The following is a 25,504-nucleotide window of genomic DNA, read 5'->3' on the forward strand; positions in this document are numbered from 1 at the left end:
TTACAGTAATTTCACCCCTTTGATAGACATTAGGTGGTTGAGACAGTTGCAGTTTGGGAATCTGAAGGAATGGAGGGAGTTAACTTCTAAGGGATTGGGTGTTTTGATCCCTGTATTGATAGGCATAATGATTCTTGGCAGTAACATCACATTCCAGACATAAGTAGCTTGTGTTTCAGTGGTCTCATCTGAGTGTCTTGTTTTAGGAATAACAGAAGTACTGGGAGCATAAGCTTTCGTGGGTAAGAACCTCACTTCTTCAGATGCAGTCTTGCATCTGAAGAAGTGAGGTTCTTACCCACGAAAGCTTATGCTCCCAGTACTTCTGTTATTCCTAAAACAAGACACTCAGATGAGACCACTGAAACACAAGCTACTTATGTCTGGAATGTGATGTTACTGCCAAGAATCATTATGCCTATCAATACAGGGATCAAAACACCCAATCCCTTAGAAGTTAACTCCCTCCATTCCTTCAGATTCCCAAACTGCAACTGTCTCAACCACCTAATGTCTATCAAAGGGGTGAAATTACTGTAATTGTGAATCCAAGTAAGGTCCTCCAGGACACAGTGTAAATGTCATCTACATTTGCACCGTTATTCCACTGCAAGGGCCCTCCAAAAGGAATGAGAGAATAGTTCAACACTATTTCATGAACTCATGTGCACGGTAGGGTAAGAGTCTATTTCACCTGGCTTCAGTGTCAAGGGTGTAAACACTACAAACCTTGAAGGGGGCGAGGGGGAAATACAATGAGAAAGCCCCATATTCAGTGGTCCAGTTCTTCCCCACAGAAAATGACTAAACAGATAATTGGCTGGTGATGGAAAGTTTAAGAATCTCCTGCCTTTTGAAGCATTTACATTCACAACCTGTATATAGCTAATAGTTTTTGAAAGGAGGAGTTGACAGAGAGACTTGTCTTTTTGCTATGCAGGGTTCTACAGCCTTAGTACATGAGCATCTGTAGGTCAAGCAGCCTTAGGTTTCAGCATGGTATTGAGTGACATTTTTAAAAAAATGCAGGCTAGGCACAATGCTGAGTATGGTTTAATATTTTAAGGTTCTCATTAAGGTCTCCACCTAGTCAAAAGTAGTACAATGAGAGTTAGGTTTAAAGAAATTCAATATCACAAACTTAACATTTCACTAACCCTATACACTGACTGCAATTAAATGTGTTCTTTTTTGAAAGATTCTACAGATATGACTCCCTATATTTAAAACAGAAAATATTAGTATACTCAGTAATCCAAGTGCATCCTTGCAGCAGTGTAAAAGAAAAATAAGTCAGGATTTTTTGTATGACATAGATTTTAATAAAGATTTCATTTAAAATCTTATAAACTGTACTGCAGTAGGATAGTCATGATGTTACTGTTTCACTATGACAGTGGTTTATACAGAATACAAATCATACTTACTGGTTTGTTTAGATGATGTCCTACAGAATCTGCTAAAGTTCCTATGGCATCATAAAGGATGAGAAGATTCTTATGCTGGTATTTACTAAATGCGAAGACCAGAGTGTCAAGTATATATGCAAGGTAAGGAACAAGCTCTGTACAAGCCTCCTCTTCTAGAGTAGCAAAGGCACTAAGGAGCAAAACAAGAAGTCAGATTGTTAAATCAATATAATTAAGAAGGTGACATTTCCATTTAGGGTTTGGATGGGATTTCCAGCTCAAGATATACTCCCGCTAGCTCAATGAGGGCTAGTGTACAAAATATAGAATGTAGCCACAGCAGTGAAAGCATCTGCAAGGCCTAACCAACCCATGTACCTAGCATCTGTGATGAGCGCACATTTGGTGCAACTAGCCCCTGCCCTGCTACACTTTATTTTTAGCACACTAGCTCGATGATAGCTAGATTGAACAGGTCTCCTTGAGCTACCCCCACTCAAAGTGAAGACATATCCTTAAACAGTTTGCCCCTTTAAAATTATTCTGAAATGTGTTTCTACAATGGCACGGATATCCAGGAAACCAAACCTTTCAACTAAAAGTTTAAAGAGGCCCAATTTTAACATTTCTGGTGAACATAAAATTCAGATACATTCTCTTAAAGCCTATCATGCAAATGGGGAAAAACAGAAGTACTATTATAAATTTAGCTGCAGTGGGTTAACTGAAGCAGCGGGAACTCTAACAATAGCTGTTCATCATTTCGGATATATAATGGGTTATTTGTACTATAGCAGCACCTAGAGGCCCCAACTCCACTGTGCCTGACAATGTCTAAACCTAATGAGGAGGCAGTTCCTGCCCTCAAAAGCTCACGATCTAACACAAAATGGATATAAAAAACAGATGTGGAGAGCAGAAGTGGCAAAAGTCAAATGATGAGCCAGTAGAGGGAACAGATTTTTTTCCAGTTTTGGGAAAAATAGAGCAGTTTTACATAGACACACACTATATGCAGTTAGGCCCCAAGGGAATCAATTAATAAATCCCTAAACATGTAGGGAAATGGTCCTAGAGATGGAACATGCCATTCCACAGACACATTTATGGAAGAAAGAACACGTATGATTGGATAGTGCAAAGATTTTATTGGCCTGGATTGGGTCAAAAAAAGTACAGATTAATATACTACAGTCTGTCCTGGATGCTAAAAATTTGCTCCCTTTAGAAAAAGTGATCATGCCCCTCTACTACTACTCTCAGTTATAGAACGGCCATTTTCCTACATCACAATGGAACCATAGCACACTGTAGGTGGGCAGTGATTATGTTATTTGGTACCTACAGGTATTCCTCCTAAGAGGCATTAAAAAGCAAGCGGGTTAGAACTATACAGGTACAACTGCCCCTCGGGCTGGGGATACCCAAGACATTTCTTACTGGCAAAGGGACAAGTTTTATGTTTGGGGTTATGTAGAAATTACACAGATCTGAAAATAGACAGTATTATATAACAATGGCACTTTTCAGTACGGTAGCTGCTTCAGGCCTTGAAATCCTCTCTGCTGCATAGGGAATAACATTTTCTGCAACGCTGCGTCCTATACTTTTGTGCAATTTGTAAAGATAGCAAATAAGATGCCTGAAAGACATTCCTATTGACACTACCAATTTGAATAACCAATCCTTGTTGATTTCCCAAGGCTTCACATTTTTCACAAACTCACTCTCGGGATTATTTTTCAAAGGATGTTTGATTTCTAAATGCTGCAGCAACTCTGAAGGGCTCATACTCTTAGCAGACAGCACTTCAGAATACACTACAACCCATGGTATTGGCTCAATCTATGTAAAACCATGCTGCTTTATATTTTTTCTTACAAGCCATCACTATGACAGCTCGCCACTGTCCATTTCATGAAATAATCCAACTTTCCCAATTACCCCTTTATCACTGCCCAGGGTCCTCTGTGATTACAGCCACTAACTGTACATTTTGCCATTGCCAGTTTGGATTACTTGCACTTTATGCTGTGTTTGTGGGTTAAAAACTTGTGAAGTGGACATTCTGACATCAGCAGGTTCCGGCTCATTCTATAAAAGGATGGAAAGTTATCCCTGTAAGAGGGCAGGGAGAAAGGATTTTACGTAAGCAGCAGATCAGATTGGCTGAAAAGGTGGGTAGGTTTCGGGAAATAAACAAAAAGGAAAACATTTTAACAAGTTTTCTACTTGTAAATATTTTGCTGTAGTACCTTGTGTCTGTTAACATCTCTCTATTTTGTAAGAGTAAGCTCTTTTGCACAAGGATGTGTCTATTCAATTTTGTATAGAACCTAGCACAATGGGGCTCTGGATCCTGGCTATGGCCTTTAGGCATCAGGGGAATACAAATACAATTAAAATAGTAAATCCAAGCACAGGAAGGTTATAGGTTTAATACAGCCTGCTGCACACAATCATATCCAGCAATATGCTACACTGAAACAGTTAGTAGGGTTCCTGGGTACAAAAGCTTACACGAAGTTGTCCATTTTAAGGAGCAATTTTAAGTTTGCTGAGTTTTTAAAAATGAAGTTATATTATTGCACAGCTTCTCAAGACTTCCTTTCGTGACCCCTGCAAGAGTTGTGACCCACAATTTCAGAAATCCTGAGTTAGAATTATGTAAATAGAATAGATCTATTATAGCAATAGTTGTCTTCCATTTTCATTGCCACTGATCTTGCACATACAAGAATGCAAATCAGTAACGAAGTTAGCCTTTCCTTTTAAGGCAACATCAAAATTACCACTTAATGAAAATCAGGTACTGCATACAGACAATTTCCCTTATTGCACTAAAGTTCTTTAGTGCAGTAATCAACACATTTAGAGATCAAACTGGACATCTCAAAATGAACTAAAATCACCAAGAGGGACTTATGAATCCTACCACATTTGGAGTAAAGTTCATTATACAGAAAAAAAAAAATATTTAAAAAAGAATTTAGGCCTTTTTATTTATTTTTTAAAGTAGTTACTAAAGTACTTATTTTATGCAAACCAAGTACAATAACTTTCTTGACTTACCTGCAGGCAGCTTCTTGTACTCTCTTGTTGCTATCAAGGATACGTTTTAGCAACTCTGTCATTAATGGCTTCAAGTACGTGTCTGGGGGTTGACTAACTACCCAGTGTGCATAGCGGCTAAGAGTCCAGCATGTAATGGAGCGCACAAGAGCCTTTTTATCAGAGAGGCACTGAATAAGGTGAGGGATTAGTTCAGGAAGATATGGAATCATACCCTGCATGCAACCTACAAACACAAAAATATGTAAAGTAAAATAGTGCTGTTAGAAAGGCTTAAAATAACTCTGGCTTAATATTTCTCTCTTTACTGAGACACTCTGAAAGGTGCCAAAAGAGAGACTAAATCTTACCAATATGCAATCAGGCTTATCATGCCTGGAAGCCCTTACTATCTGTTCAACAACCATTTATTACTTTTTGCAACTTGTCAATCCATTTTCATTCAAAATTATCAGCATCTTCCACTGCTCCCATGATACTCAAAAGCCTTGGTGTGCGAACGGTAGTTTAACAAGCACATCTGCTTAATAAAATTAGTTTGCAAGTTTGTGTTAATTTACTTTGTTTGATAAGACACAGAAGGTTAGCGCCTCAGTTATAAGAATATGGGCTACAGTTCCCTAAGGGTCTGCTCCTTAATGGTGGATCATTAATACTGCCAGTTTCCTGTGTTAAGGAGAATTAGGCTGTCCTACTCCCTCACTGCTCTCCATTGGAAGTATCCAAAACTGAGATCAAGACCATTCCTAGCACTGTTCCTACCCTTTCAATTTCCAAGGAGCAACAGCAGGGAGCAGAGCTGCCTAACTGCTTTCAGCCCAAGCAATTAGTACCATATTTCTTAGTCCACAGGTGCACTACATAGTTAGGACCTTCTTTTCCTCTCTTGGGAGCTCTGGGAAAAAGGGGGAAGAAAGAGTGGGTGAACAGAGGTAGGGAGAGACAGACAAGATCAGTGCCACATGTTGAGCAAGAGAGTAATGATGATGAACGAGCAGGAGTAGGCATTTATGCAAGAGACTCTTGACAAAACAAGACATCCATTAAAGAATGTTGCCATTAAGCAATACAACTAAGTAGAGCTAGGTGAAAAATTCTGGACAAACAGTTTATTTACCAAAACTGCAGTTCAGAGTTGACCAAAACCTATTTGTGAATTCGACATGAATTCCTCTAATAGTTTCATCTAGAATAAATAAATAAAAGGTGGAGAGGGAGTCCCCTACCCACCGGACGATAGAGTGACTCTCACTCCCTCTGGGCCAATTAATGTTTAAGTATTTAAACAAAATAGAACAGCTTCAACAGGAGAAAGAGACTCACCCCACAATCACCCTGTATCCCAGTAGTTCGGATCACTCATCTACAAAGTTCAAATCCCTGCTCCAAATCAGGGAGAATATGGACCTGAATCTGGAACTCCTACATCCCAGGTGAATCCTCTAACTACAGCACTATAGGGTATTAGGGCACCAGTATCTCTTCCAGTGGTTTTGTAAGACTTTCCAAATTTTCTTTGAGTTTAATTAGAAAAAAAAAAAAAAAAAAAAAAAAGAGTGGTCAACTGTCCAAAAACTAAACAAGTTATTAATTTCAGGCCAAGCTAAATGTTTAATGTGATTAGAAAAAAAAAAAAAAACCACCACAGTTGCCTACCTTTTGTAACTGTTCTTCAAGAGGTGTTGCTCATGTCCATTTCATTCAAGGTGTGCGCGGGCCAATGTGCACAGCTGTCAGATTTTTTGCCTTAGCGGTATCCATAGGGTTGGCTGTAGCACCCTCGAGTGCCGCGCTCATGGGTTGGTATATTCGGCACTGCCAACCCTACACCCTCTCAGTTCCTTCTTGCCAGCTCCTCCAACAGAGGGATAGGAGAGTGGGTAATGGAATGGACATGAGCAACACATCGAGAAACAACAGTTACAAAAAAGGTAGGTAACCATTTTTTCTTTGAGTGCTTGCTCATGTCGATTCCATTCTAAGTGATTCAAAAGCAGTATTATCGGAGGTGGGCTCGGAGTTCTGTCTAGCAGCTTGCAGTACTACTCTATCAAAGCCAGCATCATCCCAGGGCTGCTGGGTAAGTGCATAATGGGATGTGAATGTGTTGACGGACAACCAGGTGGCCCCCTACGGATGTCCTGGATAGGCACTTGGACAAGGAAAACTGCCGAAAAGACTTGCGCCCTGGTTGAATGGGCAGTTATGATCGCCAGAGGTGGAACCCTGGCCCGATCGTATGTGAATGCAGGCAGTGATTCAAGAAGAAACTCGTTGAGTGGACACTGGACAACTTTTCATCCTGTTGGCCACCGCGATGAATAATTGCGTCAACTTGCAGAATGGCTTGGGGTCTTTCAATGCAGAAGGCTAGTGCCCTCTTGACGCCTAGGGAGTGCAATCTACGCTCCTCCTCCAACTTATGCAGCTTTAGAAAAAAAGACAGGTAAGTAAATGTCCAGGCCCATAGGAAACAGAGACCACCTTGGGCAGGAAAGCTGGGTGTGACCACAGCTGAACCTCATCCTGGTAGAAGACCGTATGGGGCAGTTCCGAGGTAAGCGCCCTAATCTCAGACACCTGGTGGGCAGATGTTATCGCAACGAGTAACACAACCTTTCAGGATAGGAGAAGGAGAGAGCAGGAAGCCAAAGGCTCAAAAGGGGGTCCAGTGAGCCATGACAACACAAGATTCAGGTCCCATGGCAGAACAGGGTCCCCAACGTGCAGATAAAGGCGCTCAAGGCCCTCGAGGAACCTAACAGTCATGTCCTGGGCGAAAACCGACCTACCCTCAAGCAGCAGACAGAAGGCCGAAATAACGACCAAGTGGACCCTGATAAACGAAAGGGACGGGTCTTCGAGATTGAGGTCCAGAAGATAGTCCAGAATCAACTACAATGAGACCTGCTCAGGCCGAATACCTTTATTTGAGGTCCAATAAGCAAACCATTTCCATTGGGCCAAGTAGATCATTCTGGTGGAGAACTTTCTGCTGCCCAACGGAACCTGCTGGACAGCAGCCGAGCACTCCTGCTCCTCCACATTTAACCATGCAGCAGCCAAGCCATCAAGTGCAGTGTCTCCGAGTTCAGATGCAGAAGACTGCCGTGGTTTGGGACAGCAAGTCCGGCCTTAGCGGCAGCCATAACAGAACAGCCACTGAGAGGTTCAGCAGAGTGCCGAATCAGCACTGGCAGGGCCAAGCTGGTGCTGAGGATCACCTTCGCCCTGTCCTGCTTGATTTTCATGAGGACCCTGTGAATCAGTGGCACAGAAGGGAAGGCATACAACAGAGCCCTAACCATGGGAGCAGAAAAGCATCCGATAGGGAGCCTCTGTCGATCCCCCAAAACAAGCAGAATATGTGCTGGACGTGAACAGGCCCACCTCTGGAAGATAAAGCTAGCCACTTCCAGATGGAGGGACCATTTGTGGCAAGACGAGAAGGTCCTGATGAGGCAATCTGTCAAAGCATTCCTGGCCTCGGGGAGGTGTGGCTACAAGATGGATGCTGTGTTGTATACCGGAGTTCCAGAGCCTGAGGGCTTCCTGGCAAAGGGCAGACAACCTGGCCCCACCTTGCTAGTTGCTATAGAACAGACGCAAAAAGAACAGGAGTACTTGTGGCACCTTAGAGACGAACAAATTTATTAGAGCATAAGCTTTCGTGGACTACAGCCCACTTCTTCGGATGCATATAGAGTGGAACATATATTGAGGAGATATATATACACACACACACATACAGAGCATGAACAGGTGGGAGTTGTCTTACCAACTCTGAGAGGCCAATTAAGTAAGAGAAGAAAACTTTTGAAGTGATAATCAAGATAGCCCAGTACAGACAATCTGTACTGTCTGTACTGGGCTATCTTGATTATCACTTCAAAAGTTTTCTTCTCTTACTTAATTGGCCTCTCAGAGTTGGTAAGACAACTCCCACCTGTTCATGGTGGGTGGGTGTGTGTGTGTGTGTGTGTGTGTGTGTGTGTGTGTGTGTGTGTGTGTGTGTCCCCTCAATATATGTTCCACTCTATATGCATCCGAAGAAGTGGGCTGTAGTCCACGAAAGCTTATGCTCTAATAAATGTTAGTCTCTAAGGTGCTACAAGTACTCCTGTTCTTTTTGTGGATACAGATTAACACGGCTGCTACTCTGAAACAGAACATAGACAGTGTATTGTCGGTCAGGACCTGGACCACCATGCTTTTTATGTGAGGTAGGAAGGCTTCACAGGCCAGGAGAACTTCTCAGAGCTCCCTGACGTTGATGTGCAGGGAGCTATCGTGACTCGACCAACGATCTTGCATGCTGAGCTTGCCCAGGTGGGCTCCCCACCCAAGGTCCTAGGCATCAGAGACCAGGGTCACTGACAAGGATGGCGCCATGAAGGGAACCCCCTCCAACACCGATGCAGGATTCTGCCACCATGTGAGTAACGACAGTACATGGTCCAGGACCTTGATCACACAGTCCATTCTCTGTCTGTTGGGGACATAGACCAACACCAGCCAAGCCTGTAGGGGACCTGAGGCAGGGCCGCACATGCTGGACCATGTAAGTGCAGGATCATAGGCACATGAGCGCAGTGGTGAGAAGGCGGGCTTGCATGCATGAGATCAGGTCCGCCATGTCTTGGAACAGAGCTTCAGGGAGGACCGCTCCAATGAACTCAGCATTGTACAGGCATTCAGATTCAGGTCTTCTAATTTATCAACAGCCCCAGATCGTGACAGTTGGAGCAAACCAGATCGAGATGCCGCTGCACCTGATCCCGGGACCAGCCCTTTATTAGCCAGTCTTCAAGGTATGGATAAATTTGCACGCCTCAGGTAAGTAGTCACTGGTGCTATGCACTTCATAAACTCTCTCAAGGTGGACGAGAGACCAAAGGGCAGCGCCTTGAATTGAAAATGGCGGTGGTCCAACACAAAACAGAGCAAATGCCTGTCCCCTGGGAAAATGGAAATATGCGTCCTTTAGTTCAAGGGTGGCATACGAGTCTCCTGGATTCAGGAAGGGAATAATGGAGGCCAGAGACACCATGTGAAACTAACTTCTTGAGAGACTTGTTGAGGCAGCGCAGGTCCAGAATGGGTCTGAAGTTCCATTTTGCCTTTGCAAGGGGCCCACCACCGCTTGGTCCGGAAACAACAAAGATGACTGCAAAGTAGGGGGAGGGTCTGCTTCCCCTGGCTTGTCTGTGGATGGCTCTTTGGGCATCGGGGCAAGCTGTGTTGCCCCCCGCATCAGATTCGGCACTGTGTTGGGACTTGGGTGCTGGCTGTGCTGGGGGCAGCTTGTCTGATGCAGTCTGGGAGGAACGGTGGGACTACAGGACTGGCAAAACAGGTACACTCCACGGGTTCCAGTACTGCCACTGAACAGGCTATTGCCCCTGCCTCCACCCTGCTGCTGTAGGAGCCACATCGGTCTCATGGACTGGTGGCGATTCACCTTTTATAGGCGAGGGGCTCAACTCCCATTCAGGCTTAGACCATTGCCCTTCCAGTGACCAGGGCAGAGCTATAGATGCCTGAATCTGCCAACTGACCCTCGTGAGCAACCAGTAAGGAGAGGGCGAAGACCAGTGCCTGCCCAAAGAGCAGTACTGGGGAGCTGGAGACAGTGCCAGAACCTGGAACAATCCCACACCGGGGGGTAATGGACATCTAGGAGACCGCTTATGCAATGGTGATCTGCGTGTGGCAAACTCTTGTGGGAGACCCAGTACCATGGGTATGTAGATCAGCGTCACAACTCAGGTGTCCTGTGCCACACAGGGGGAGACCATGGCATTAGGAACCTGTGTCTTCCAATCGGGGACAGAAGCTCCGGTGGCAGGATCCAAGGCCTGCAGTCCATGGATCGGGGATGCTTAGCTGCTTTAGGTGGCAATTCCATACCCAGCTTGCCCATAGATGCCAGGACCTTGGCCTGGTCTGTCACCTGGCTTGGCGTCTGTGGTGCCATTTAGCTGCTTGCTCTTTGGCCACCAGGCCCGCTTTGGGCACAAATGACCCTACTAGGGGCTGGGACCTCCTGCTGCTCCCAGGAGTCAGAGGCAGGATCCTGGCTGGACTAGGAAGTCCGACCTCAGCGGTACCCCCAAGCAGCTCTGGGTTGGGCACATTACCAGACACAGGTCCTTTGCCCAAAGCCCCCTTTTTCTATGATGCTGGTGGGCCAATTGACTTCAACCGCTTCTTAGGCACCAGGGAGGGGAAACGGTGCTCGGAGGGTACTGGTGCCAGTGGTGCGCAACGTGCTCACGCCTAGCACCTCGGCGTCGAGTCTGAACAAAAGTGCTCTGAGGTAGGACGAAGCACAGCCTCCATGAGGAGGGCCCTCAAGCGGATATCTCATTCCTTCTGAATTTGAGGGTGAAAGTTTTGGCAGATCCTGCGCTTATTCTTTTTGTGGGACTCCCCCAAACACTTTAAACAGCTCTCGTGGGGGTCACTAATGGGCATCGGCCAGCTGCACAATGAACATGGCTCAAAGCCAGGGGAACAGGGCATGCCTTGCTCTGAGGGGAAGTCCCAGCTGGAACTTTAACTCCTAAATAACTACGCTAACATTTAACTTAAAAGGTCTAACTAAGTACCTATCAACTAACAACAAAGAAGACAGAACAATGGACTGTAAGCATTCAACCGCTCTTGCAATGCAAGACAAGGCACTCCGACCAACCATCAGGGGCAGTAAGGAGGAAGTGAGAGGGTGTAGGGTCGGCAGCGCCTAATATACCAACGCACGAGCCCAGCACTCGAGAGCGCTACAGCCGACCCAACAGGTACCGCTAAGGCAAAAACCTCCAACTGTGCTCACATCTAGAATGGAATTGACATAAGCAAGCACTCTAAGAGGAGCCACAGTTACAAAAGGTAGGCAACTGTCTCCTCCCGCCCTCGAGTGCTTGCTCATGTCAATCTCATTCTAGATGACTCATAAGCAGTTTCCCTGGAGGCGGGCTCAGAGTTCACGGTTATTCGGCTTCCAACACTGTTCTGCCAAAGTCAACATTGTCTTGGGCTTGCTGGTTAAGTGCATAATCAGATGTAAACGTCTGGACAGACAACTGTGTAGCAGTCCTGCAGATATCCTGAATTGGCACCTGGGCCAGGAAGGCACTGGTAGAGGCATCTGCTCTCTGGGCACCAGGAGAGCCTCAGAAGGCATCAGCCCTGCCACCAGTCTGGATCCCCTACCGCTCCCTGGAGTTGGTGGCGGATCTTTCAGGGGGCTAGGGGACCCATGGGGGAGGGGGGTCATCCCCATGTGGCTCCAGTGTGGGCTGGCGGCCTGAACCGGGTCCTTTGCCCTTCTTGCTCTGTGCCACAAAGTCGCTCTTCTTAGGCACCGGCACTCAAGAGGGCGCCACAGCCCGCCCTACGGATACCGCTAAGGCAAAAAATCTCCCACGTCTGCGCACACAGACATGTACACACCTAGAATGGAATCAATGTTAGCAAGCACTCGAAGAACCATTTTCATTTTTTGTTTTGCTGATAAAACCACAAAAAATTATTTATAGTCTATCCAAAATGAAATTTTTTGATTTTTCAGTTTTTAACTGTAAAAACAACGAGGAGTCCGGTGGCACCTTAAAGCCTAAGATTTATTTGGGCAGAAGCTTTTGTGGGTAAAAAACCCACTTCTTCAGATGCCACCGGACTCCTCGTTGGTTTTTGTGGATACAGACTAACACAGCTACCTCTCTGATACTTGACAGTTTTTAACTGTGAATTTCCACAAGTCAGTTGTAGAGTAAAACATACACATGAATGTTTCAACATCCAAGGTAGGATGAAAACGTTTCAACACCTTATTCTGCCTACATACTGAAAGCAAATTAAGCTTTGATTTTTCTTGCTTTTTGTTTACCAACATATCCTTAACTTTTAATATCTTAATATCAGTGAACGTGGTAAATCTGTAAGTGCTAGACTTGAGTGTAATTCCTGGGCTATATAATGGACTCAAAATGACATTTTTCCAAGGTTTGGGACTGGCTACAGCTCCATTAAGTCCTAAATCAATGCCAGAAAAAAGCACTGCTAGACTGGAGGAGATATGGGGTTATGTGTCAATTTAAACATCAACATTTCATGAAAGGCTAGGGCTAGAAATATAGATGTATACCATCAAAAAACCAGGAAAACCAGCTTGGAAATTATACAAAGTCTCTAATCCTCAGAGCTGGCTAAAGTACTCTATTAAATATATGGTAATTGAACAGAGTGGGGGAGCAAGAGAGTAACAAGAATGACTAGATTTTTAAGTGTGGGTGACTTTAAATATTTTTCATAATTTTGTTGTAATCGAGTAATCATTATAAAACTTCACTAGTTTCACATCCCCACCTCCTGAGGACATGGTATTGCTTTTACTGCGTGCACTGCACAGTCACAAGAAAGTTATTTGCACTAAACGTTTGCACCTCCACTGTGGTACTCTCTCACTTGAGTCTGAAAGACAGAAGGCCAGTTTTCACATTCACAAGAGGGCTGACAACGATCCAAGGAAGTTACATAGAAAACTTCAACCTAAATCAGTTATTTTATCAGTATTCATTATTTTTTCAAGGACTCAGAAGTGTGCTTAGTGCCTCACACAAGTAAGAAACAGCCCATGTCCTGAGGAGTATACACCAAATATAAATCTGATTACTAATGATAAGATGTCACGGAGGTCACAGATTCTGTGACTTTCAGAGACCCCTGACATTTTCCGCTTCAGTCCCCAGCTGCGTGAGAGGGAGAAGGAGACACCGAACGAGAGGCACCCAGAAGGCCCAGTCACCGGGACTGCGGGTGCTAGGCCCACCTCCTCCCATAGCATCCCCCAATCAGGTGCCTCCCTCGTTATTTTTAGTAACAGTAGGAAGGGTCAGAGGCTTCCATGAATTTTTGTGTATTATCCGCGACCCTATCCTTGACTTTTACTAAAAATAACCGTGACAAAATCTTAACCTTACTGATTACATAATAAGTGATAGTGATAAAAGGAAAGGGTGGGGAGGAGAAGGCAAGGTGTGACAAGAGCAATAGGCAATAAGTCTGTAAGACATATCTTGATCGTGATTAAAAAAAAGTAAAGAGGTACCCTTAATGAGTAGATAATGAGTTTTTAGTAGAATCTGGTAAGGTACAGATGGTAAACAGCTTTTAGGGCATAACAAGCCTAATGAGCAATGTGGAAGAAGGTAGACACATTTGAGAGAAGATGATGAGAGGCGGCTGGAGAGGAGGCTAGAAATTTATAATTTCCCAACACAGATACACTAGTACTTTAGAAGTGCAGTATCTTTGGGCTATAAACACTTAGGCATATTAGTAAGCTTTCCCAAGCACTAGCCTTCAACCAGTAATCAAATCAGAGAGAAAGATTCCAATCCTTGCAAACAGCTAGCCAAACAGAAATGTCATGTAAGGACATATATATACACCAAATATACCAAGCATATTACAAATGTTCTTTAAACCTGAAGGCATAACCAACCCAAACTTTTCGGACAATGAGAAGCTGAGTCTCATAGTAGCTTATTTTGTTTAACAAGTTAGATTTTTTTTTTTTTAAATAAGTTTAATTTTTTCATCCTCCAATATTAGGACAAACACATGCTTTTATGATTGTCCTACAGAATGTCCTACAAAATTAAGTTAAGAATTTTTAAAATACTCTTTGTACTAATAATATCGGTTTTCTTAACTGTTTCTAGTCTTATTATTCAAAATAGATTTTTTTAAATTGTTTTCAAAACCAAAATTAAGAACATAAAAAATGGTTATACTTTGTCAGACCAATGGTTCATCTAGCCCAGTATCCTGTCTTCCAACAGTGACCAATGCCAGGTGCTTCAGAAGGAATGAACAGAACAGGCAAAAAAAAAAAAAAAAAAAGTGACCCACTAAGGCAGGCTCCCTGCTTGCCACAGCCCCATGCTGCTCCCGGAAGCAGCCAGCATGCCCCAGCGAGACGGGAGGTTGTTTCCACATGCTGCTCCTGCCTGCAAGCTCCGTCCACTCAGCTCCCATTAGCTGGGAACGGGGAACTGCAGCCAATGGGAGCAGTGGGAGTGGTGCCTGCAGAGGGGCAGCGCACGGAGCCATGTTTCCCCTCACCAGGTGCCACGGGAGAGGGTTGGCCCCTGGGGGGGGGGGGGGGGGGGTTTGACGACAACAACATGGACGGACGGACATTGGCCGGGACAGGCAGGGAGGGAGTCTGTCTTAGCCCCACTGCACCACCACCTGAGACAAGTACTGCCTGGTGGGAACCCCCCAGCCCTGAGCCCTCTCCTGGAGCCAGCACCCCGAACCCCTTCATGCACCCCAACACTCTGCCCCAGCCCCTTCCTGCACCCACACTCTCTTCCAGAGCTTGCACTCCTCATACCCTCCTGCAACCCAACCCCCTGCCCCAGGTTCAGCCTGGAGCCCCCTCCCACACTCCAAACCCCTCTGCCCCAGCCCAGAGTCCCTACCCCCTCCTGAACCCCAACCCCGCTGCAGCCCAGTGAAAGTGAGTGAAGGTGGAGGAGAGCGAGCAACAGAGGAAGGAGGTGATGGAGTGAGTGGGGCGGGGCTTTGGGGAGGGGCAGGGCCTCGGGGAAAGGGCGGGGTAGATCCTGGGTTGCACTTAAATTCAAAAAGTCATCTTGAGCGTAAAAAAAGGTTGTAGGCCACTGGCTTAGTTATACTCAAATTTTGCTATAGCATGAGTGCAAATTTGGCTTACCTTCAGCAATTGCTCCTAGAACCAGGATACCCGATTCTTTGACCACCCATTCTGGATGAAACAGCAGTTCTTTCAAAAGGGGCAAAATGTGTGGCAGAAGTTCATCACGAAATACATTGGCAAGGACATCTAGTGCAGCAGCAGAACACTTCCCTGAGAATTAACATATCGTAAATCTGAATGTATTAGAACACCAATTACTACATTGTGTCTCTTCATTTCAAACTACCTTAGCCTCACACTAACATTTTAGGGCAATGGGGGAGTAGGGGAGCAATGCTTCTGTTTCACTGTAATGTGTAAATGGCCCATTGTATTCTGGAACCACAAATCACATTCCAGGGAAAAAGTCACATTGCATTTATGGGCTAGACAGCCATGGACAGGCAGCTTTCTCTACTCAAGATCAAATGAATAACCATAGAACAGAGATTAAACAGTTGTGGATTAGTTGCAGGGAAAAAGTATTCCGTTTCACAAAACAGTTACCATTAAGCAATCACAAAATGGAGCAACACTAAAAGTGGGAAAGACTAAGTTGTTAGTGAGAAGAGTGATACACTTCAATTCTCATGAAATAGTTTCACGCTCATATCAAGTACAAAGATTTCTATCATAATTTTGTACAATAACTCCTCGCTTAACGTTGTAGTTCTGTTCCTGAAAATGCTACTTAAAACAAAACGATGTTAAGCGAATCAAATTTCCCCACAATTTAATACTGTACACAGCAATGATGATTGTGAAGTTTGGTTGAGGTGGTGGAGTCAGAGGGTGGGATATTTCCCAGGGAATGCCTTACTGCTAAATGATGAGCTAGCACTCGGCTGAGCCCTCAAGGGTTAACACATTGTTAATGCTGCCTTGTAGAGTGTGAGGCTACACAAATGGAGGGAGGACACACAATAGATGTATGGCAGTGGTTGGAAACATTCCCTGCGGAAACTGAACATGATGATGAACCCACGCTATCCCATTGAAGCGCACCACTCCCTCCACTTTCCAAAGTGTGTGAGTGAGAGTGATACGCACTGCCCTTTAAGTATGCTGACTCCACTCTAAGTACACTGCCTTTTTAAATAGATCAGCAAGTTGAGACAGCAGCTGCTAGCAACAAGCTCCCTCCATCCTGAGTCCTGTCCCTTCTGCTCTGAGGAGATGGAGTACATGAGCAGGGGACACCTTGACATCAGCACCCCTCTTCCCCCCCCCCCCGATCCCCCTCCAGCAAGCAGGAGGCTCCTGGGAGCTGCTCCAAGGCAGAGGGCAGGAGCAGCACACGGCAGTGGGGGGAGAGACACCTGAACTGCCCAGCAATTGATTGCTTACTGGGAGGCTGCTGCTGCACAGGGGACTTAAAGGGGCTGCCGGCCCACCCTGGTTCCAAGCCCCCACCAGCTAGCTCCAAGGGGCTGCTTTTCCTGCAAGCAGTGGACAAAGCAGGCGGCTGCCAAACAACATTATAAGGGAGCATAACACAACTCAAGGGTGAAAGTAAGCCGGTACAGCTTTAACATCGCTGCCCCTTTTGCACCTCCCTACCGGGGGTGGGGGGCAGGGAAGAGTGTGATGTTAAAGCGCTGGCGCAGCAAAGGACCCTGCTTAAAGTGCTGCTGCAGCAATGCTTTAATGTTATTGCCCTTTCTGGCCCCCCCCCCCGGCCGCCACCGCAAGGGGGGAGCGCCCCAAAAGGAGCAGCTGCCTCGGGGCTGGCGATTTAAAAGGGCCCCAACTGCAGCTACCGCAGCAGCAGCTGAAGCCCGGGGCCTTTTAAATCTCCGCTGGAGCCCCGGGCAGCATGGGCCAGGCAGTGTGGAAGGGCTGGCTGGCTGGGGGATGCTGACCCAGCCCTGCCCCCGTATCGGTAAATCTTCAGATTTACTTTCACTCCTGTTGCAACTTAAAATGAGCATGTTCTCTAATAGATCAGCAACGTAACAATGAAACAATGTAACCTGGGACAACGTTAAAGTGAGGAGTTACTGTATTTGGAGTATGACAAACACTTAAAGCTAAATCAAAACTATAGCATATATATTCATTAAACCTGCTCAGATACTAGGAAAACAAGTTGCCGACCAACCTTCTCAAACCGTTTAACTTTCTAATCTGCTATATATAGAATCAGCAATTCCAAGATTATGCAATCAGACAATTAGAGGAAACTTCACATATAGTACCAGCATATTTCCAGTTTAGGAATAATTATATCACTTTTCAGTCAACTAAATATATATAAGGATAACTATTCCACTTACAGTAATGAATGCAACAAAATCAAAAAGGAAAAAATCCAGATTAAACTGTTTTATAGCAATATATAAGCTAACATCTGGACTGTCTCTGGGAAAGATCAATCATGAGCCTGAATCTACTTTTGGATTCTGAAAGTGAAAGGAATTCCTGGAACATGAGTGTCAAATATATCACAAAATAAATGTGCGACAATTTTCTATTTGCATCTGGATTATTTTTCAACAAAATATTCTTGTGTTTTTCTTAGAGACCCAATCACAGTCACCAACTTTCAGGGGGTAAATAAGCACCCTGACTTTCTCAATAAGCCAAAAATCAAGCTAATCCCATTTCAAAATAAAGCCAAAACAAGCCAATCTCTAAAAACCCCAACACTATGTAACTAGAGCCCCCTGGCGTGCAGTCTGGGACTGTGGTGGGCCCGCTGTGCACCCTGACTCTCTCCCCACTTGCCAGGAGCTGATCCCCCCCCCAAAAAAAACCAACAAAAAAAATCCACACGCTACAAGCCAAAAAACTAGCCAACAAACAACTCAGGCACCAATTAAGCCAAAAACGAGCCCAATTTCTGTGTTTTCTTCCCCCCACAGGTTTGGCATGTCTGGCCCCAGTTACTAGGATCAATTTGTTACCTGATAATCTCAGCTTGCACTTAAAAGTTTCCAGCTCTCTGGGGTGGGGGGGAACCCACACACAAAAACCTTGAAACAGAATTTTTCCAGTAGCAGGGAGGCAGAAGTGGGTATTCCTGCTTGTGACTCTCCATGGTGCATCCCAGAAGTGGCAGGTCATTTCTATCCCAGCGAACGGGGGACAGGGGAAGGCATCTCACTGATGGGGAGGGTAACAAATGCCACCTGCATGAGCAGCCAGAACCACCTCAGCAAGATGAAGCAGCACATGACACCAGCCAGCCTGGCTCAGGTCAGGGATCAGAGCCTGGCCCCATACAAGTGGTTTTCAAACCATGGCCCATGCCCAAAATGTGGGCCACAACAGTCCTGGGTGGCACACCATCATGGGAGGAGCTTCAGAGGGGTGAGCAGCAACACCAAGCACTGTGTGTCCAGGTCAGTTTCCTCACATGGGCTGGGTAAGGGGAGGGTGGGAGAGCAGCTCCTGACACCTCACAGCACAGCCCATGTGGGGAAACCAACCTGGATGCACAGAGCACCTGACGTTGCCACTCACCACCCTGTCCCCAAACCCACTTTGAGGAGGTGGGGGGGGAGGGAGAGAGGGAGAGACAGACAGAGGTACATTCGGAGGGAAGAGCAGTGACACCAGGCACTCTGTACACCCCATGTGGGCTGGGTAATAGCTGCTGCACCCTCCAGGTTCAGGTAGGTGTAAGTCCTTGGTGCCCACGAACCACTGGGTGCGGGTGGCTAGAGTGACCATGTAGGACAGCAAGGTGCACACAGCCAGAAGGAGCGGAGCTGTCCCCACTGTGCTAACTAGGGACTGAGCGCATGGATGGGCCCCGCAGCAGTGGCACCCCCTCAGACACAGCCCCTCCCCGCATCCTGAGCTACCCCCCTGCCTGCACACAGCCCCTAGCAACCAGTCTTCTCCCTCCATCCTGAGCAACACCCCTCCCGGCACACAGACCCTAGCTATCCACTCTCTGCACATTGAGCTGGCTGAAAGGCTGAAAACAGAAAATGATGTTAATGAGGGTCAACCTGATATATGTCCCCAGATGGAAAAACTGTGCAAGGAGAAGCAGGCACATCCATCCCATTAAGAATACTCCTGGTCTGTAAGTTATTTTATATTTTTATTTACAATGTGATTCTTTTCTAATTAGTAGAGAATAGGGTTGGGTCTTTACTTACACAGCACAGTAGTTTAGATTTTACCCTAAAAATATTGAAAACACAATATAGTGTTCAAAGTTGGACAATATTTTGTTTTAAAATCAAACATCACAACATGTTCTAACAATTTTGTTAACATTGTTGTGTTGCTTATTGTTCAGTTTTATACAAAACGGTTTTCTCTGTTTGAACATCACATTTTGCTCAACTTTTTTAAAGTATCGTTTTACTAAAACGGTTTCATTTCAAAGGTCTTGAAGCATGTGAGTGCACATTGCTAGGGATTTCTATTGCTAGGGGGGAGGGATAGCTTAGTGGTTTGAGCATTGGCCTGCTAAACCCAGGGTTGTGAGTTCAATCCTTGAGGGGGCCACTTAGGGATCTGGGGCAAAATCAGTACTTGGTCCTGCTAGTGAAGGCAGGGGGCTGGACTCAATGACCTATCAAGGTCCCTTCCAGTTCTAGGAGATAAGATATCTCCATTAATTTAATTACAATTGTTAACATTAAAATGAAACATACATTGTTTATTACAGGGTTCTAGTTTATATTTAGATAATAATTAAAATTAATAATTTCCCTCATGAAGTGTTAATAGTGGGCTGTGGTGCCTATTGCAGCTGCACGGGTTAAAAAAAGTTTGCAAATCCCTGGCCCAGACCACTGATGCTGTTTTCTGGCTGGCTGGCAGGGAGAGAGGGGTGGCACTCATGCCAATTATGAGTCCCAACCTCGCCCACAGTGGCCCCAAAAGACTTGGGAGAGACACTGAAGTGCCGGCCTGCAAGGAGCTAAGACCAAGATCCATCCCCCCATCGGGACCAGCACCAGTGCTGCTTGAAACATGAGCAAGCGTGTGAGGAAGCAGAGAGATCGGAATGGATCCCGGTCACAGCACCAGCTGGAGAGAAGCTGAGACATCTCCCCTGGCCCTACATGGCTGCTGTGGGGTGGGGGCTGGGGCTTCTAGTCGCTTCAGCACTGCCCTCTTTTCGCCCCTGCCAGACAGAGAAGAAGCAGTAAAACCAGCCTGGACTTGAACTGGGGACCTGATCCCTGCCCTGGGACCAGGTTGGCTGACACCAAATGATTCATCTATTTGTGGAGTTGACTCTTGCTGTTCATCCAGGTGGCTTTTGTTACCCTGTCCAACAGCAAGACATACACCCCCAGCCCATCCTCCACCCCAATTCCATGGGATAGCTGGGCTGATCTCATCCTAATCACCCAGCACCTCAGAAGAGAGGCAGAAGTCCTGCTGATGGAAAAATTCAGTTGTTTGGGAGGTGGGGGACTCTGCAGCATGCATATCCCCTCAACACACATTTATCCATGACACTACTGGAGAATTTAAAAATCTGTGCTTTTCTCAGGGTCTTAAATATAAAAGATTAAAGCACTTAAAAGTTACTTAATGCCCAGTCACATTCGGCAGATCAGCCATGGTTTGTGGTGTTGTAAGACTTTCTGGAACTTAAATTCCACTTGTTTTCCACTAAGTGAAGAGAAGGGTAAATCTGGAAAGTCTTCATTAATCTGAGCAGAAACAGCCAATAGATCCATTTGCCATACTGACCAATAGAGGTAAATATTCACATGTTTGTAACTAGTGTATTGAGCTACACAGCAGAGATTCTTTTTAAGCAACAGAAAGTGCCAAGCAATCAAAGGATTGCAGGAACGTGAACAGAGCTATCCCAAAATTAAAAATCTCAGCACTTCTGTTCAATGCACTAAAACACACAAGAAGTCAGAAAAGGAAGATTCTGAATTACATTAGCTGTAGATTTTACACTACCTAACACAGTTGTTTGACTTACTTAAATTCCAGTCAGAAATAGTATCATCATCATCAAGCTCATCATCGTCGTCGTCATCTTCTTCAATACCATCTTCCTCATGCTGCTGAGCCACTGTCCGTGAACGATGAAAACGAGGCCTTATATCCTGTTCACTATCTGGAATAGCTTCATCTTCTTCAACATCCCCCTGTTAAAAATGAAACATTAAGCATGCTCACAAGTTATTATACCATCAGATTATGAAACAGTACAGCCATCTTGCCCAAGACACTATAAAAAGAACAAATATAGTGAGTAATATGTTCGGGAAAACTATGACAACTTCTTCAGATTCATAGCCACTTCAGGGCTGGCCACCTGACCAAAAGAGCCACTAATTATTCCTGCATTCTTGTCTAGCATTCTTCCAGAAACATGAACGGAGAGGGAAGGAGGAAACAGAAGAGGTAGAGAAATCCTTTGTATAGTGCAGTAATAATTCTAGTTCTGTGGTAGAATGAATTAATGAGAGCAACTTCTCAACTATATTCCATACTCTACAAGCTATTTCTGCTAGGTAGAATCTGCCCTAGCACAGTAATTTAGAAGTGAATAATCAAATGAATACATGCTTTCAGAAGTAAAGTGAAATTGTTGCTCACCTTCAGCAGAATAATATCTATTTCTGAGTACTTCATACCATTTACTAACACAGGTATCAACCTACAAAGAAAGGTTTTAATATGTATATGTTAAAAATGCATAATTCAGACAACTGTCAATTTTCAATTTCCTGAGCAAAATTTTGTTTTTAGAAACTGGTTTATATTGATCAATAGGCTAAATTTTTCAAACCTACCCCTAAAGTTAAGCTCCTAAATTAAAAAAAAGTGGCCTGATTTTGAGAGGTACAGGCATCTGGCTTTGAAAGTTTCTGACTTATAAAATTTTGACTGTATGTTACAAAATTTCTAATTTAAGTGAAGTTAATGGTATTGAATAATTGAGGAAAATCTAAACTTAGTTTTAATCATGTTATACATTCGATAAAATGAGGTCTTAAGTGAAATTTGGAACATTTTCAACATTATAAAATTAATGCTCCGGAGTGCTTCTGGGTACAGTCCAGGGACTCTCAAGCTCCCATCACGTGCTGTAAACATTGTTTCACCTAACCCTTCGGACAGGTGGAAAAGTACTAAGGTGGCACCCTCTTGCTGTCCCTACTCATATAACCACTGAACATGTTAGTCACTCCACTCCTCCTCAGTCAAGGACTCTCCCACGCATCTTTCCAAAATGAAACCAAAACCACCACCTCACTATCCCAACCCACTGTACCCACCAAAAAAACATGAGCTTCACAATGAGAACACGGCTCTGCAGAGAAGGATAGTTTTAATGATCCTAGCTCAAGATTTGGGCCCAGCTTCACTACTGTTAAGAATATGACAAAGATCCCTAATTGGCCTGGGGTATGCATAACGTCACCTGCATTAGCCCTGCCTGGCACAGACTATAAAACCACTTACTAATCTAAACTGATCTCTTCCATTCCGCTTTCCTTATTAGTGCAGCTTTATTGCAATCCTAATCAAGTGTAAAACTGTTTCAGAACTATTGTCACAATTAATGGAAAGGTTAATTAACTTAGCTCGAGAATGGTGTCCCTGTAAATGCTCTACTTCAGGATGTTTGCATCCCCATGCACTCTTGATCAGACATGTTCATCAGTACTGTCCACAGGTCTGCACCTGCACTCTAGGCACTCCTGCACCACTCCAGTTCCTTCTCAACCGCAGAAGGAGAGAGAGAATACTGAGGCAGGAGGGCAGGTAGAGGAGCACCCATAAGGGGACACACATCTCAAAGCACTCCAGTTACTGTACAAGTAATGTTCCTTTGAGTGCTCCACTTCAAGAGACTCTGGAGCAGCATCTCAATTACAGAGGATGGTGCTGAAGAGACAGATTCAGTATGGACAGTAGCTCAGCACCTACAAAAGCCTCAACAGCTCCAGAAGCAGGAATGATAGCACAGTGCTAGGAAAGCGTGCCTACCGAAGACTAGGTGGCTGCTTTGCGTATATCTGAGACAGATGTGCTTTTCAGTAGGGCTACAGAGGTATACTGGGCCCTGGTGGAATAGGCAATCATCCTAGTTCAGGGGTGAATACCTGAAGCTTTAAAATAGGTTACGATGGACTTCCAGTCTTTGGCAGAAATCAGATGCCCTTTCATTCATTTTGTAATCAGGATGAAAAAGCCTAGGAGGAGTCATATAGGATTTAGTCCTGTCAAGGTAAAGAGTTGAGAGCTGTTCTTATGTCCAGTGTATGGGAGGCTCACTGCTCCTTTTGAAGAGTGAAGCTTGGGATAAATGCCAGCAGGTGAATTTCCTGATTAAGGTAGGAATTGAGGGTGTAGATATAGTGTCACATTATTGAGATAGAATACTGTTTATGGTGGGTCAGCCATAAGAGTTAGTTCCCCTACACGCCTGGCTGAGATGTCAGCTACCAAGAATGAGATATTGAGGGACAAATGAAGGAAGGAAAAGTTTCCTATAGGTTCAAATGTGGCTTTCCTCAGAGCATTGTGGATTAAGTTGTACATCCATATAACATACCTTAAATTTGACAAGAGGAAAAAGGCTGAAAAAACCTTTAATCAATCTCATATAGACTCGCAGCCCTGCCACATCCCACCCCAGAAAAGGGCAGTAGATAAATAACTGATGGCAGCTAGGTGGAAAAACAGTTACCTACCTTTCGTAACTGTTCTTCGAGATGTGCTATTCATGTCCGTTCCATTCTAGGTCCGCATGCACCCATGTGCACAGCCAGAGATTTTTGCCTTGGCGGTACATGTAGGGCTGGCTGTGGAGCCCTCTCGAGTGCCGCACTCATGCCGCGGTACATCAGGCCCACGTCCTCTCAGTTCCTTCTTGCCGACAACTCCAACAAGAGGGGCAGGAGAGCGGGTAATACAATGGACATGAGCAACATATCTCGAAGAACAACAGTTGCGAAAGGTAAGTAACCGTTTTCCTTGCTCATGTTGATTCCATTCTAGGTGACTCACAAGTAGTACCAATGGAGATGGGCTCGGAGTTCACCGTCATGCAGCTTGTAGCACAGCTCTGCCAAAGCCAGCATCATCTCAAGCCTGCTGGGTCAGCGCAAAGTGCAACATGAACATATGAAGGGACAAGCAAGTGGTGGCCCGACAAATCTCTTGGATTGGCACCTGTGCCAGGAAGGCGGCCAAAGATGTCTGTGCTCTAGTAGAATGAGCTATAATGATTGCCAGCAGGGGCACCTTCGCCAGCTCGTAGCAATAGCGGATGCAGGCAGTGATCCAAGATGAGATTCTCTGGGCTGACACCAGGCAAGCCTTCATCCGCTCTGCAACAGCAACGAACAATTGTGTTGACTTATGGAACGGCCATGTTCTGTCAATGCAGACTGTCAACGCCCGTTTGATGTCCAGAGTACGCAACATGCACTCCTCATCTGATGCATGAGGCTTTGGACAGAGGACCAGTAAGTAAACGTCTTGGCCAGTGTGGAATTGGTAAATGACCTTGGACAGAAAAGCTGGGTGCGGACACAGCTGGATCTTGTCCAAGATCATATAAGGCAGCTCCGACATCAGCACCCTGATCTCGGACACCCACCAGGCCGAAGTTATAGCAACCAATGACACCTTCCAGGAGAGAAGCAGAAGGGAGCAGGAAGCTAAGGGTTCGGAGGAGGGGCTCATGAGCTTCAAAAGCACAAGATTCAGGTCCCACCAGGGGGGGATAGAAGGGGGAAGACGGGATCAGGTCCCAGATGTGTGGGTACAGGCATCCTAGACCTTTCAGGAACTGCACCGTCATGGGATGGGCGAAGATCCACCTGCCGAAATGGCTACCAGGTGTACCTTGATCAAAGACAAAACGGCAAGCCCCGGAGCTTAAGATGCAAAAATAGTCCAGGATGTCCTACAGTGAGGCTTCCTCTGGACAAATGTGCTTGTCTGAGGCCCAACATGTGAAGTACTTCCACTTTGCCACGCAGGTAGCCCTGGTGGAAGGCTTCCTGCTACCCAGCAGGACCTGCTGGACCGCAGCTAAGCTCTCCCGCTCATCTGTACTTAGCCACGCTGTCAGATGCAGCAATGCCAGGTTCGGGTGCAGCAGGTTGCCGTAGTTCTGGGACACCAGATCCGTCCAGAGAGGTAACTGCACGGGTCAGCCACCGAAAGACTCAGCAGCATGTTGAGCCAGTGCTGTCGAAGCCACACTGGGGCTATGAGGATGACAGATGCTTTGTCTTGCTTTGCCTTTAGCAGGACCATGTGGATACGTGGTACCAGCGGAAAGGTATACATCAGCGTTCCTGATCACGGAATCAGGAAGGCGTCCGACAGGAAT

The 25,504-nt window shown here is 45.4% G+C and overlaps 1 protein-coding gene across 1 annotated transcript in view; it reads right to left on the reverse strand.

The window, feature by feature from the left end:
• TNPO1 (transportin 1) overlaps positions 1 to 25,504 on the reverse strand; it is a gene marked incomplete in the record, with an annotated part of 160,002 nt that overhangs the window by 45,666 nt on the left and 88,832 nt on the right. The window contains 5 exon segments of the mRNA XM_034774657.1: positions 1,428 to 1,599; positions 4,482 to 4,707; positions 15,229 to 15,381; positions 21,125 to 21,293; positions 21,748 to 21,808. Of these exon segments, the coding sequence (XP_034630548.1) occupies positions 1,428 to 1,599; positions 4,482 to 4,707; positions 15,229 to 15,381; positions 21,125 to 21,293; positions 21,748 to 21,808 (781 nt within the window).

The sequence above is a fragment of the Trachemys scripta genome, chromosome 6 (genome assembly GCF_013100865.1).
Source record: "Trachemys scripta elegans isolate TJP31775 chromosome 6, CAS_Tse_1.0, whole genome shotgun sequence".
In the NCBI taxonomy this organism is placed as follows: Eukaryota; Metazoa; Chordata; order Testudines; family Emydidae; genus Trachemys; species Trachemys scripta.